Genomic DNA, 15,904 nt, shown 5'->3' with positions numbered 1-15,904 from the left:
CTACCAAGCCACCCTGACGCATGGTGCGCTGTGCTCTGCCTTCACCCCCAGTCCATCTGGGAATGTATGCATTCCCCTGGAGTGTTTCCTAGGGATCTTTGTGTTCCCAGTGGGTTTCCTAGGAGTGGAGACGCCATCTTCCAGCTTCCCCTGCTATGCGGAGAGCAGGGATGAGCATGCCCTAAAGCATATTGCTGCTGCAGATTCTCTGTGGGTTTGGAAGCCCACATAACCAGAGCCCGACCTCTGCTAACCCTAGACTTCATCTTTGGAGTTTGTTTCAAAGTGACAAAGACCTTCACATCCCTTGGTTAGACATAAATTATTCTCCATACTGGGACGTGGACAAGCTATGTCATGTGAGTCACAATAGGTGTCCTGACATGCACATATGCAAGCTCATGGACCTAGGACAAAGGTGAAGTACAGTGACGAATACCATTCCCTGACAGCCACCTCAGACGCGGCCTTCCTCTTGCACACCACACAGTCACCTCTGGAGTCCAGGCATTCCGATCACCATCAGTCTATACCATCTTTCACTGTACCCATCACCTAAGTCACCACTAATTGAGCAAAAGCAGAACTCTTTATTCAAAATGGACCACTTCCTCATCTCAGCAGGAAGCTGGTCTTCAGTTCTAGTTTTCCCCTCCTACAGCCCCAACTCCATGGGTTTGAGAATCTTTGCCTCACAGTTTCCCTTTGACCTGGAGATAGACACTTGGTCCCTGATCTGGGTGCCCCTCACCAGAGCTCCTGTGAAAGTGGTTGTCTAATACTAGAATTCAGAGTGCCCTTTTCCCATGTTGTTCACCAGCTACTGCCTGATGGGAATGCTGGGACGTGTTCAGAAAATGGCAACCAGGATTGCTTCTCCCAAAAGCATGTGTTTGGCCTGTAAATGTCTCCTCAGTTGTGTGTATTAAGCTCAGTCCAGCAGGAGAAACGTGTTGATTAGACTCATCTAAAGCAGCACCTGGTTATCTCTGTTCTGTGTCCAATCTCTGACCTTGGTGTAGTTTTTAAGGTGCAGTCTTGTTGAGGGCTCTTTAAGCCACCCAGATTATGTGCACTGGGCCCTACTTAACCTGAGATGTGTTTACCTCCAGAGTCCCAGCTGATTAAGGAGATATGAATTCGCCCTATGTAAACCATGGCACTTTTCTCAGCAGACTGTGTTTGCTTAAGTGTTCAGTGACTTGAGCCTTCCCAACACTGCAAATGCCAGGGAGCCCCCAGAACGCCTTCACTCAGGGCCATATTGAGAGGCGGAAAGGGTCACATGAATGAGTACTGGTTCTTCAAGAACTGACACATACTCATGGATGCCACATAGGCCCCATGCTCAATGACCCAAGCTCTTCCAACTTGGAGGCTGAAGGAGCAAGGAGCTGTGTGAAGTGAGAAATGTTCTTCATCATCAAGATTTGTCTCTGGGTGGCCCTGGTCTCCTTCACATTCAGGTCAGCTGAGACAACCAAAGCCTTCCAAGGCCATCAACCAGATCCTTACTCAGGACCAGGACAGCTCTACAGGGGACAAGCTTGACAGGCCGTGTCCCTTCTAATAATCAGGACACATGAGATAAAACAAAAGAGATCACAGAAGGAAAAGGATTTTAATGAATGGGCTGATGGCAGATGTACCACTGCTGCCGGTGTGGTTCACACGTCTTATCCATACATCACCCTTCGCTAAGTTATCTAGCTTCTTCGTGAGCTTTGCAGTCACCTGTAAGATGGAGTGATGTCTACTCTACAGGACCATATGAGACCAAGATAGCCCGGCCCTAGTGCTGGGCACACAGTTCTTCTCAACGCAACTCTCAAGTCAGGATATTTCTGGCAAATAAACAGCAAATAACTTGTTTTATCCTCTTCACAGTAAAATACCTAAATGGGTGCTCACTGCTGCTGCCAGGACTCACTGCCAAGTATTTAGAATGGAAACAGCAGGGTAAAAATCATTTTTCTTTCCATTTCCAAAGCAAGGCAAGGGCAAAGGGCACTAATGACCTCTAAAGACAAACGCACTGAAAGAGAGTGGAGATCCTATTGTGTGCGTTCAGAAAATCATCCACTGACAATGATTACATCTTCGGGGCCAGCCTGACACTAAACTGCCCCTGTGCAGTAAGTCACCATGAACAGCAGGTTAGTCAGCTTCAGGTTATCTGTGCTGATGCAGAAAAGCAAATCCCAGGTGGTGGTAAATCTCAGAAATTCTATTTGGGCTCTGGAATGCATTTTATATGTGCGTATTTTTTTTTTCTTGGCAGACTCACCTTCCTAATTATGTTTCCCTTAGGCTATTATTAAAATTATTCTGCATTCCCCAAGCATACACCACTGGCAGCCAGGGGAAGGCAGCCTGTAAATGACAGGGGTAAAGTCTATCTGGGATTAAGTGTAGGCCTTGCTGCATGTGCACACGCACGCACACACACACACATTCAAGAAACCTAAGAATTACGAATAACCTGGGCGGGGGGCAAGGAAGTTGGTACAAAGGCTTCTCCGTAGACCAAGGATAAGATCATAAAACATAAAGCCCTTCCTTGGTCAGTACACACGTGCCTTTATCTCGCCAATGATTATCTTTCATCACCTTTTACCTGGTAGGACTGGGGCACAAAGATAATTTTATTTCCATGAAAACCTATGCATTCCCCCAATATTCCTACCAGTTATTTCAGAAATGTCAAAAGTAGCCAGGCATGGCGGCATGTGCCTGTATTCCCTGCTACTTGGGAGACTGAGGCAGGAGGATTGCTTTAGTCCATTTCAAGGCCAGCCTGGGCAATAGTGAGATCTCACCTAAAAAATGGAGGGGAGTGTCAAAAGTAGGACAAAATGTGCATTTAATTGCACACATGGATACTCATGCTGAGAAATGGGTTTCTGCAGATTTTACTAATTAATGGTAAACTTAGAAGTCTCTTCAAACACTGATCCATACAAATTCAACTTTACAGGAAAACAACCTGGAATGATTTGCATATTCCAACAACTCACTGACCATGGAACCAATAAACTCACACCGAAACTAGTTACTCATTTTACTAACATCCTCATCTCTATCCTGTATGGGTGGCTGAGGTTGCTTCAAGCATCTGGGCTTGAGAAAATGTTGAGTACTTCATGAAGAGAGAGTGTGTATATTCCAGCGCGGAAGAACTCCTTTGATCCATTCCCAAGCATTACCATGGATACCAATATGCTGTGTTCTCAAAAGTCTTCCCAACTGCTTTGGCAGTGTCTTCTTCACTAGCAATAACAGGAAAACAAACTACCGTGATTGGAGCCTAACACAAATGGAGAACAGTCCAATTTTTGTGCCATAAAGCTAGGCTGCTCCTCATTCCAATCCATGTTTGTTTCTTCAAAAATGACCTAGATTAAGCTGAGCTAAAATGAAGTAAAAATCAAATTGTGGTGCCACTGAGAAGCCCTGTCTTTAGAATGGGACTCCTAAACTTACAGGTCTCTATTTTCAGTGTCCCCTACTGTCAGTATATCTTTCAGCTAAACCAAAGAAACAGTATACAGCTTAATACACTACCTTCATACAAAAAGAAAATGTTTCTATTGATATTTGCTTATTCAGTGGTACCTTGGTTCATGAACGCTTTTGTTTGGAAAACAATTTGGTTCCCAAACAGAAGCATCTGGCAAAATTTTGTTTTTGTTTGCAAACTCTGTACCGGGTGACACAGATGACCACCATGACCAAGGCCATCTTTCCCACAGGAACATAAATGTGGCCCTCTTTTCCGAAATTGTAGAACAAATTAAGTTTGTCAACTAAGGTACCACTGTATATGCAAAAAGCAAACTTTGGAAGGAGACATATGCAAGCAACTAAGACATTTCCTTAACGTAAATAAGTGGGCAGCTGGATGCAGGAATGGGAAGCAAATTCACTACCTTTATATAAATATATGTTTGGGGCTTGGGGGGCATAGAGTCTCACTACGTTGCGTAGGCTGGGCTCTCAAACTCAGAATCATCCTGCCTCAGCCCCCAAGAAGCTGGATTACGTGACCAGCTTATCTTTTGATTTTCAAATCCTTTCAATATATTATTAAAAACTAAAGGGGTCAAGTACATATTATATGCTATTTCCCTTACTGATGGACCTGAATTCCTCTTGGCACATGTCATCATTCAGATATTTTTCACAGATATAAAAAGGATTTTTAGGAAATTTAGGAGTTAAAAACTAGAAAAATTAAACTTGTAAAATGCATCATAGAATGCAGAGTTGAAGTTTTTTTTCCTCATTAAGTTCTAAGTTGAAAGAGTGTTCTGGACGCTTTTCTGTTATGCCAAAAAAAAGGGTATAAAGCTATAGTTTCTTAACAGGGAGATCACACAGGCCATTCTGATGTGGGATCATTACTTTACTACCCTTTAGTTATGTAAACAGACCTCTACTAACACAAAGAGAAAGGAGAACTTTGTGTAGCTATCTTAGTTTGTACATCTACCTTAATTTTGGTTCTGTAATCAGAAAGGACAATTTTTATTTCACATAAACTGTTAAGAGTGGTTCTAACACTCTAAAGTTTAAAAACACCAGTCAATTCTTTACAGTTCTTTTTCCTTTATCAAAATAGTAACTGCTAATTACTATTTTTAAAATAAAACATAACTTCCAGAGTCATAAACCTCTTTCTTCAGATACAGAGTGGGTGAAGGGTTTGAAAGAAAATAATTTATAAATGACTTCGTAAAACACAACTCCTTCAGGTACTATTAACTTTGGAAAAGTTAGGGCTTCTCCTAACGAGGTTTTTACTCTACCTCATACTCTAAACTTGTAAGGTTTTAAAATATTCAGCTTGCCTTTATTCTTTTCTTAGAGGGGTGAGGGTAAGCCTGCTCCTGGTTACCAGCCAAGAGCTCTCCAGTCAGACCTGAATGGAAAAATCTATCATTTGTTTATTTCATAGTTCGTGTTCAAAAGCAAGAGACAATTTAAATAATAAGAGGGTAACAGGAAAAAATGCACAGAAAGAAAACAAATCAGTAAGCATCCAGAAGAACCTTCAAGAATATTTAATTCGGAAAATGTTATTGGTTTAGAGAACTTGACTGAAAGAAAACAGCTGGGCAGAATTCAAGGTTTTAAATTAAAAACAATCTAACAAGGTCTATGGGGATAACTGTTTGAGCCATATTTTCTACCAAGATTCATTTCTACGAAGTAAAAGTAATAGCAGTATAAGCTAAAAAGGAAATTCCTCACAACTGAGGTAGTTACTAAGTATCAGCACATTTTCCAAGTTCTCACAAGGCAGCTTAGCTATTTACAACCTATTTTTCCTCATACATAAATGGAGTGCCTTTTCAATTTTATGTCTTCTATGATTCCTTTAAAAAAAACCACTCATACACACCAGCCAGAATACGCCTATTTTATTAACATCATGCTTTAATAAATAACTGGCTACTTCTAATAAAATTAAGCCTCTGTTTACAACAGCCCCCAATATTTTATTTTGACCATTCTGCAGAATTTGGTGTAAAAAATTGAATGAAATGTAGACCCTGAGCTATCAAGTAATTATGCTTCAATATAAAAATAGAGAATTACTCTTACGACTGAAGATTGAACAAAAACACAAACAACCTCTCTGTGGGCTTTCGGTTCTGTAGATTCGGTTGGGTTCTTAATGGCTATTTAGAGCAGGAAGAGACTTGCAGAATTTTCATCCTGTCTGAAGACTTTTGGGAACCCCGTTTAAAGTAAGCTGGTATATTCTCATAGTTTTACAAGCTGTCATTTGGTAAGGACACAAGGAAAGAGCTCCTAAGGAGGCAAGACAGTTGTCAGTCTTTGGCCTGGGACAACAGATATGGCCTTTGCCAGTTCGCCCATGTGGCTAAGGGTGACTGCTAAGAGGTGATCTTCTCAGCTCTACCTATTCCCATCCCTCCCCCCTAAAAAATAACACATGAAAAAATCTGGACACCTAGTTCTCCCCCCAGGGGATTCCTTGGCTGGTAGTAGCACACAGCTGCAAACCACTGCAAGTCCTCTGTTTTACTGATCAAAGCGGGCCAGGCAAGATAGAGACTCGAGTTAGATACTCCCTTAAAACAAAGCTGGCATCCAAAACAACTGCACATACACATGCACAGACTCAAACTTTGCTCGAGTGTTGACAGCTATTCCCTGAGCCCAGGCTGTACCCCACTTCTGGCTAGCTCCCAGACAGTTCTCTTACATGACTGGCTTTAAAATCTGGATCACTCTGACAAGGCAGACCAAATCAAACTGTTGGTCACTTCTTGCTGCCACTGATATAAAAATGTTAAGAGGGTCAGTGTGGACCTGAAAACTGGCATACAGTGGCATGCTAGCTTACCTGGTTAAAAAAAAAAAAAAATACAAAAAACGCAACCTCTCTCACCCAAGGGTGAACATGTGATAATTGGGACATTCTGAATGTCTTTTATCTTTCACAGGAGACTACCGTGTATCAAGAATCTTTGTCTACTTGGGCTATATTTTATAAGTGGGTTCAAGAAATGGACCTATAAGTGACTTTAGCTTATGTAATTCAACTCAACCCAAACAGGCAGCCTGCAGTCTCTTCCAACCACCAGCTCTAAATAAAGTATAACCTTCTGTACTGATGCTTGACTATGATCTGAAAAGCGGCTCAGAAGCCCACTTGTGCCTTCACATTCTGTCCTAACTTAATAATAATAAAGATCCCAAATCACCTCTACTTCTCTCCAGATAAGGCAGCTAAAATAACGGGGATAAATGGCAATTTTACTGCTTGTTGGACTTTTTCTTTTAATAGGATAACATGATAAATAAAACCTGCTTCTGTACAGCTATTTAATATTTCAGAAATACGTACATGTTACATGCCAAGAAAGGACCCTGGTTTTCTTGTAAGAAACAAGGTGAGATCATAATTGGAAAAAAAACCCCACAAACAAAATGAGAAAAAACAAACAAAACAAACAATAGAGTGATAAAGTCACAAATGCACAACTAACTACAGTTCTGTACCTACACTGTTAGCCACGTTAACATGATTCTGGAAGAGTAGGAACCAACTGAACGTACAGGTCCCTTCTGCTCCCAAAACTGAATGAAAAAACAAAGTCAGCATTTTTAAACCAGTGGCCACATAGTAAAAACTGTACATTGTTGTCCATTCATTTAAAAAGCAAAGTCACTAGGATGGTATAAAAGTGATAACCGGTGCCTTTTAACTTTCTGATGATGAACATTTTCTTCTCCAAAGTTTGAGAATTATCTCCACTCTCTCTGCATAACCAGGAACAGGATGCAGAAGACAGCGAGGAGGTAGGGCTGTGCTGCAGCACGGGCGCCAGCACTGTCGGCTTTGTCATTGGCACTCTTCCCGGCATGGTCAGTGGCATTGTACTCGAACTCTGAGGGGCACTGCTGATACTCACACCCACTTCCGCTTCCTTCTCCGCTACTTTCATCGCCTATGTTTAAGAAATGGAACATTTTATTTCACTTGTTCTCATCACAAAGCAAACAAGAACAACTCACGCTTCAAGACTGAAAGGGCTTACTGATATCAAAGAAGTCCACATCATTCCCATTATAAGCGTTCTTCATTTTACTGGTCATAACCCGAAGAGCCATGATTTGACGAAGGATCAGTATATCCGGTTTGTCGGTATCAACCTGGACCTCAGGGTTATTGCCCTGGTTGGCTAATCCATTTCCTGTCACTGCAAACAGGTACCTAAGTGAGAAATGACCAGAAAAACAAATGATGATTAGTAAGACAAAGGCAAAGAAGAAAAGAAAATCCAAGATTTCTGCTAGATTCTCATATTTCTACTAAGCACAATTAAATGGGAGTTCTTTCATTCACAATGACCTCTAATTTCACCTTTTCTTGAGTATGCATCTTAGTTCTCCAGTCTGACCAGGACCTTCTTGAAAAACTATCCCTTTTGTGGAGGTTGGTGACTCAGAGCAAAGCATCCTCAGAATGGGTACACATCCAAACCACAGAGTGGGTAAGGAAGTGGGCACGGTGCATCAGCAAGGCAGACAATGAGACCCTCTGAGACCTATGACTTATGAGGGCAAGGCCGTTGGGCAAAGCCCCACAGGTATTAAATATTTTTAAAAATAATGATGCTTAGAATAGTCCTAATGTTAATAAGATAACTCCGGTCAACCTTTTGATCCAGTGCTCTTTGTAAGTAGCTGGGAGCCTTCTGAACATTTTTGCTGCAAAGCCCATTCCCAAGAACATCTAGAAACCTTCCCAGCACCTCTCCAGTGCCCTGAATGACCCTCTCTCAAGGTCTCTCAGGCACCTAGCAGGGGCAGACTGCAAGTGCACTGACAGGCGGCTCACCTGCTCTTGCCCTTCCCATTCCAGCAGTCCTCCTCATTGCCGTTGCCTGCGGCCATCCTCTCATCATTGCAAACGTTGCTAGGGAGGGAGGACCAGAACTTCTTGGCCTGTTTCAGTTTCTCCTTGACATCAGTAACCTAATTGAGAAAGATTTAAAAGACCTCTGTAAAACAACACAAAACAACCTACGCATGTGCCCCTTGATCATCTCTAAAGATCTCTAAAGGCACAGGCAACTCATTTTCAACTGTAGTTGAGAAGAAAAAAGTGCAAGTACAGAATCACTTCAAGGAATTAAGAGTTGAAATGCAAACCCTGAAGGACTTGCCTAGAACCTTTGTCTATCGATGTCATCATAACTACCATCTGAGGCCTACCGACTCCTGGGGACAGAGCGATTGGACACAGTTTCTTCACTCAAGGCTTCTATGGTCCGGATCAAGCTTCTGTATGATCCACTCTGGGAAACCTCCCTGTCAGTGCTCTGCCTTCCCACCTACTACTATCTCTTCAGGCTCCTTGTCCTATGCTCCCTCCTATCACTGTATTATCTTCCACTTTTACAGCACATTATTGTGCAATAAGCAACCTGACTACAGTCTATTGCTCTTCTCCCATCCTAGCATTTATCATTCACCATCTTATGTTGGGGCTTTTCGAGAACAAGGACTCTTCTTATTACTCTGAGACTCCTTAACAACAGGCACGTAGCGGATACCCAGTAAACACAGAGAAACTAGAAAGGGAAGTTCTGAGATGAGACTTACAGCATCCATTTCCTTGACTATATAGGAACTTTCTGAATTAAAAATGAGAGAAGTACATTTACTACCGTTGACATAAATTTGCTTGAAAAGTTACATCAGAAAGACACACGCTTGTAAGCTTTCCAACTAAAAATACATTTTGAGCTAAGGCTTTCAGCTCTTTGTCACTAAACACGGCCATTCCTGCTAAAGCGCTCACCAGTCGGTCCAAACTCGTGCCGGCCGCTGTGGTTGGGCGCTCCTCGGGATGGTATGGGCGGAAGCGAGTGCTGAAGGCACTTTCAGAGATGGAACGGGAAATGCGTCCAGCTGGGAGGGGCTTGGGGGGACCGCATCCCTGGAAAACCTGTATTGGAGCAAGCATGGTTGGATTAGGAAGGCACAGGGCAAGTCTGAGGTGCTGCCGGCTCTCCTAGCCCGCCTTCATTACCTTCTGGGATACTTGCACACTGTTCTCTTGCATATTCATAATCGCATCAGAAATCTTCACATCGATGGGATCCATGACAGACTCAATGTTGAAAGGACCCTCTAGTCTCTCCGCCACCATCAGCATGGCATCTAATAGGAGGTTCAGGGAAGAACAACAGAGCCTTGGGTAATTAAGCAGTCTTATTTTATCGTCTTTATTGCCAGAGTGGGAGTTAGGGGGTGGGGGGTTAAAGATCATAATAATTAGTTCATGTTTTTCTACCTAGTTCCACGACAACAAACTGCGTTCAGTCACTGTATGTATCACTAGCTCTCTAAAGTTTTGAAATGGTCAGGCTAACAATTCTCAGTGCAGCAATGACACCCAATCCGGAATCTCTCACTATCCTGATTATTCCTTCCTTCTTTTATCACAAGCTGTAAGGCTCTGGCCTAGCACTCAGGTGAGAAACCTATGGCTAGAGGCAAACTAACATGCCATTTCTCCCAGAGGCTTCCCTATAATCTATTCTTTTGGCTTCAGATTCCATTTGCAAGAGTCAAAACCATGGAAAAGTTAAAATCTTAGTGTACCAATTCCCTTCCTTCATTTTTTGTCATCAAACCTTTTAGATCCCTGAATGCGCATTTAGAAAATACAGATGAAAGTGTTCTAGAAATGCTAATGACTTTTCAAATAATGAAACTCTGAATAATGCAATTTTGTGTTAAGATAAACTTCCATTTCAAACATAAGAGCTTCAATTTTATTTTAAAGTAAAATATGTAACTCTTTCTATCCCAGTGAAAAGACAACATAAGACAGTACATACAAATTGGGTGCTTACAGTCTATATCTTCCCGAATGACCACCAAATCACTCTGGACTTTGGAAGACACTGGCATTTTCCAAGCACTGAATCTCTTTAGATCTAAAATGCCACCCACAGAGCTCATGAGTTCAGAGGATGGGTCTCTGGGGAGGTGACTGGCTTTCTAGTGGATTAATCCATTGATGAGATCATAACTGGATGGCATTACAATGTCAGGTGGTGAAACTTAGGAGGTAGATCCTAGCTGAAGGGAATGGGGGAAGGGATCATGACGTTGGAGACTGTATATTGCTCTGACCCCTTCCTCTTTGGCTGTTTCCTGGCTGCAATGAGATGAGCAGCTTCCTCTACTACACCCTTCTACCGTGATATTTCTTACCATAGGCCTAAAAGCAATGGTTCTAGTTAACTATGGACTGAAATCTCTGAAACTGTAAGCCAAAATAAATCTTTCCTCCTTTAACTTGACTTTCACAGGTACTGTCACAGCAACGAAAAGAGAACACCATCCCTTAAACAAAGGGATGTTTGTTTTCCACATGTTTATTAGGATTATGAGATTATTTTTACCTATTGTGTAAAATTAGGACTTGGAAATGAAACCCTCAAAAGAAAACAAGGATGCTTCATTAGTGACAAACGGTGAATTTTAAAACTTGCTCTTCCCTTTTACTCTAGTGCTTAAAAAGAGGCCCCCATTATCTCCATCTACCTTCACGTAGTCCCAGGTCAGATTTTAGAAAGCAGGGCTATTTTCCAGAAGACCGTATGTCCCTCTCAACTGCAGTGCCCAGCTGAGCTTCTACCTAAGCTTTCCAGTGGAAAGGAATTTAAATACCAACATATCAGTAAAACCAAATTTGGTCATCAACCTTTTTCACCTTCAAAGTAGAACAAATACTATACAACATTGGAAAGCGCAAGGTCATTTCCCTAAACCAAAATTCTGATGTCACAAAAAGCAAATGCATTTCCATGAAATACAATTTTTTAAAAGAATAACAAATAAAGTTTCTGACTGCACTGTGGTAAGCACCAATAAAGTGATGCTTCTAACCGCTAAGTAAAAGCTGACAGCATGAATATACGATTGTATTACAGGAGAAAAAAATGCTTTTGATGTGCTAGCAAAAGGAGATTTTTGTAAACAAGTGGAGCACAACTTAAATGTGTTCGTCATTGTCAAAGCATCAGAGCTGCCATGTACAGAAAGTACATTCCTTCGTAATCCAAGAAGAATCGCTGGCTCCACATAAAAATATTATGAATAGACAGATAATAAACATCCAAAATGCAGAGGTTTAAACAAGAAAACACAGTGTACTTTGTAACTACTTATTCCCCTAGTGGTGAGGAAAGGGCAGATCACAAATGTGTTTGTGAAAGACTGAAAGGAAACATAAACCCCAATTCTTCTGGCTGTTTGGTGTCTTTGTAAACTCTGAGGCTGGCCGGCCATACACAAGGGCCTGGGAATGGAGAGTGAAGCTGGGCTTTGTTGGGGCCCGGTGCCATGGCGTTGTGTGTTGTGCGGCTGAAGAATGCGACTAAGGATGCATTCTGCCCGCGGTCCACAGGCCCACGAGCCGAGAGCCAAAGCTGCTCCTAACCCCTGCAGGAAGTCACAGCTGGCTATCAATCGGCTCTTCTGTAGCGGTACTAGCCCTAAGAAGAAGTCCTAAGAGAAACCCAAAGAAGGTTGATTTGGTGTTTTGGTTTTCTTCTCACTGATACAGACCACAGGTGTCTTATCTACAGGATATCCAAATGGCTCCTGCCAGGAACTGGCTGGTGTCTCTGGCAGCAACCTCAATACTAAATTCCCACCAGCAGCAACCTGTGATGCTAATAGGGCTGGCTGAATTGAATAAGCATAAATACAGGTTCAAAATGTGATGGACAATAACCTGCCCCTAAGAGCAAACTTACGATTTTCTAGAACCCGACTTTTTGGGGTGTGTGTGTGTGTGTGTGTGTGTGTGTTGGTTTATCTCTTGAACTGAAGATTATAAAAGTGAGTCTCAAAGTGTTTCAATGACTTGGATCCATCCAAATAAAAGCTGAGAAGACTTGCACATTTACTAAAGGGTCACAATTCATGGCAATATGCAGGTTCAGTAACAAGGACAGGGAAGGCATGGCAGGGAGAAGGCAGACTTGGAAAATCTATCGTTAGTTTCCCAAAGGGTCTAGTCCAATGGCAGAGTGGCAGCGCTCAGGATACTGGCACGGAGCACCTCCCCCCGACCCCCAGCAACAAAGAATCCCCTCCTCACTAGAAAAAGCAATTCCTTCTGCATTGTGCCGCCAATAATCAGAAACTCACATCTTCAGCCTCCTGACATGACTAGAAGAACAAAAGGCAGTTTCCCGACTTAACCCCAAGATCTGATTTAAAGAAGGGGCAAAAAAAGCCCTTGACCATTCATTAACTGCAGTCATTTAAAGGGGAAAGACAAATTCTTTGCAGAGAGGAGAAAAAAGACAAGGAATAAGAGAGAATTTACAGCAGAGGCATGTAAATTGGGACTGAATTCTATAACCACAGAGTAGATTAATTAAACCCTTGTGAAAAATTCATGAAAAAGCACTGCAGATTAACAATGTCTATTACTCCTGCCCTTTTAGATCAGCTTATTAGAAATAAAGACAAGTGCACCCATTAAAAATAAAATCTGGATACAATTTCATGCCTCATCTCTCTCAAAAAGTATCATTTAAAATAACGGGAAATTGATTCAAAAATCCTATCAATTTCCACTTGAGTTTGATTTTATTTCCTCAAAGATAATACATGTGATTTTAAAAATACACTATAAGAATAGCAACAGCAACTTAAGGCCTCCCTCTTCTAGAGTAACTAGCTGAAAATATTAATTAAGCAAGCCAGAGTACGGTTCTGATTTGACATGGATCCATTAATTCTAGGAAAAATCCACAGAACTTATACTTTAAAGGGCTGGGTATGTAGTTCAGTGGCAGAGTGCTCCTTTCACAAGGTTCCATCCTCTACACTGGAAAAAACTGTATTTTAATACAACACAATGAGGATTTCAGTGATAGCTGCTGCTGCACATGTTAGAAGAACACCATAATGTGAGAGAAACGGTACTCTGCACTTTGAATGTCTACATAGGAAAGTCAGCAAAGCTGGGTTACTTACTGTGGACCTTTTATACTGAAGGGTGATTTCTACCGCTTTGCTTGGAGAAACAATTCATTATAGTGAAAAGTAAATTGCAAACTTGACATTTGGGTGTGGGGACAAGGGTGCGGTTGGGGGCTATCAACTTCAGATCTGGAGATGCCATGGGCTTTTATTTTCTGAGAAATATTTCGAAGCAACAATTTCTCCACTGGCTTCATTCTAGGCGTGATGTTCCATTTGTCCCTATGTGTCTTTGCTGGTCCCATGCATTTCCTTTTATGAGGTTCTGCTTTTCTATGTGCAAAGGATTTTTTCTCAGGTCTTCTAGCTTTGAGGTATTTAGTCTACAATTGTCCTGAAGTGCTTAATATTCACATCTTTTTTTTCCTGTGTCAGTGTTCTCAAGAATCTGTTGGAGCCAATTTATTGATGCACTTTCAGAGTTAACATGGTAATTAGCTCTGATGCAGACTAAAAAGCATTCCCCACCCCACCCCCCCAAAAAGCAAGCCAGCAAATTGCATGCATGTTCCCATGATGTGGACAAGTAAGTGAAAGATACGTGCCTATAAAGACATTCAAATTCTGCAATTATGCAAATGTGACTGGGGGATGGGAAAAATGAGAGTTTGTCTGTGTGAGCTGTTAGTACTTGTGTGAGATCCCACTACCACTCAGCATTAAAGGATTACCACTGGTCACCATGTTTCAGGACTAACATGAGCACTAAGTAGGCATTGAGGGAGTTAGCTGATGACTGGATGTTTAAATTATGCTTACTTTGTCTTTCCCGATCATAATAAACCCAGTGCTATCTGGATTCTAGTTTCCTTGGTAGAAAGTATATGCAGAAATCTTTATTTCTCAAATTATCAGGACAAAACTTCTTTCATTCTCCTCAGAGCAGTCTACTATTGCCAGATCTCCTACAAATAAAATCCTTGAATGTCCACAATCAGATTTCTCCCGATCCAAAGAAGAAATGGTATCTGGAAAGTCTGCACATAGAACTTTTTTTTTTTTTTCTTTTTTCAGCACTGGGGTTTGAACCCAGGGCCTTCACACTGAATTACATCACTAGACCTTTTTATTTGCATTGTTTTTAAAGACAGGGTCTCATTAAGTTACTAAATGGTCCAGGCTTGGCTCAAACCTTCAACCCTCCTGCCTCGGCCTCCCAGACTACAGGTGTGCAGACAGAACTTTAAAAAAAAAAGTCATCCTGACAGCTCCATGAGGACTGTACTTCACCAATGACATGCATACAAAGCTATGATATGTAACATTAGAACGGCAATTTCTCATTATTAAAGTTAGTAGTCCCAGTACCTTATGTCTTCAGAAATGCTACCATTAGATCAAGGGAACATTTACTTGTAGTAATAATTTTACTATCTTCAAAGTATTGAGCACAGCCTAACTAAGATGCTGGTAAATGCTAAATAACTAGCCCTAGAAGAGAAATTTCATAGTTGGCGATTACAACCTTTTTCATAGCAGAGGCAGAGCCATCTCAAGCAACACAAATATAAGTTGTCATCACTTGCTCACCTATGAAATTGTTCCACTCGAAGTCGAGATCACCCTGGTTGGCCAAACAGCCTCTCATGATGTTAGAGCAGTAGTTGTAACATGGCTTCACTGTCACGAGACCCCGGCAGTGGGAACAGTAGATCATCTTCAGCAAGGCATGGGTACACTGCGCTGTGGGGTTTACCTAAAGTGCGAGAAGCGAAAAGACAGCAGGAGTAGAGCTAAAATAGACACAGAGGGCCAGGGATATAGCTCAGCAGCACAGCACCCGCCTGGCAAGCGCAAGGTCCTGAGTTCAATTTCTGGAACCAAAATATAAAATAAAGTAAAATAAAATGAAATAAAATAAAATAGACACAAAAATGACAAATCTCTACCCAATTGACATTGAAAACTTGGCTATGAACTTTATTTAATAACTATCAGGCCCAGCCTGCCTCCAGTGGAGGCGAGTGGGTCGAGATTAAATAAACAGAAGATATTTGCTAGACAGAGGGAGACAACAGAGGTGGGAATGAACATCACATAACCTAAACCACTTACCAGTCCAACTATTTAAATACAGGATGGCCAAAATTTGCATATTTTTTCATTAATTTTTATAATATAACAGGAACTATAAAAAATGATAATTTTATCAAATTTATTCAATACAAGAGTGTACTGGTTGAAATGAGACTGCCCCTAAGCAACTCTTAGGATAGTATATAAACAAATGTGCTGCCTGAGTGATGTTTGGCATAAACTGTTAAGTGGTTAAACAGCCAAGTTTCAATGCCTTCTGTCTGTCCGTCTCTCTCACACACACACACATATATACACACACGTTCGTGTT

General features: G+C 41.5%; 1 protein-coding gene across 1 annotated transcript in view; it reads right to left on the bottom strand.

The window, feature by feature from the left end:
- Nucleotides 1–5,403: 5,403 nt before the first annotated feature.
- Gpc4 (glypican 4) overlaps nt 5,404–15,904 on the bottom strand; it is a 109,208-nt gene continuing 98,707 nt past the window's right edge. The window contains exons 4-9 of the mRNA XM_005401204.2: nt 15,088–15,253; nt 9,575–9,705; nt 9,344–9,490; nt 8,378–8,514; nt 7,575–7,750; nt 5,404–7,484 (exon numbers count right to left, since the gene is read on the bottom strand). Coding sequence (XP_005401261.1) covers nt 7,282–7,484; nt 7,575–7,750; nt 8,378–8,514; nt 9,344–9,490; nt 9,575–9,705; nt 15,088–15,253 — 960 coding nt within the window. The 3' untranslated portion in view covers nt 5,404–7,281. The remainder of the gene's footprint in view (nt 7,485–7,574; nt 7,751–8,377; nt 8,515–9,343; nt 9,491–9,574; nt 9,706–15,087; nt 15,254–15,904) is intronic.

This window comes from Chinchilla lanigera, unplaced genomic scaffold, assembly GCF_000276665.1.
Source record: "Chinchilla lanigera isolate Chin_1 unplaced genomic scaffold, ChiLan1.0 scaffold00072, whole genome shotgun sequence".
NCBI lineage: Eukaryota > Metazoa > Chordata > Mammalia > Rodentia > Chinchillidae > Chinchilla > Chinchilla lanigera.
Note: the sequence above shows the minus strand (reverse complement) of the source record. Positions and strands in the feature narration are given on the sequence as shown.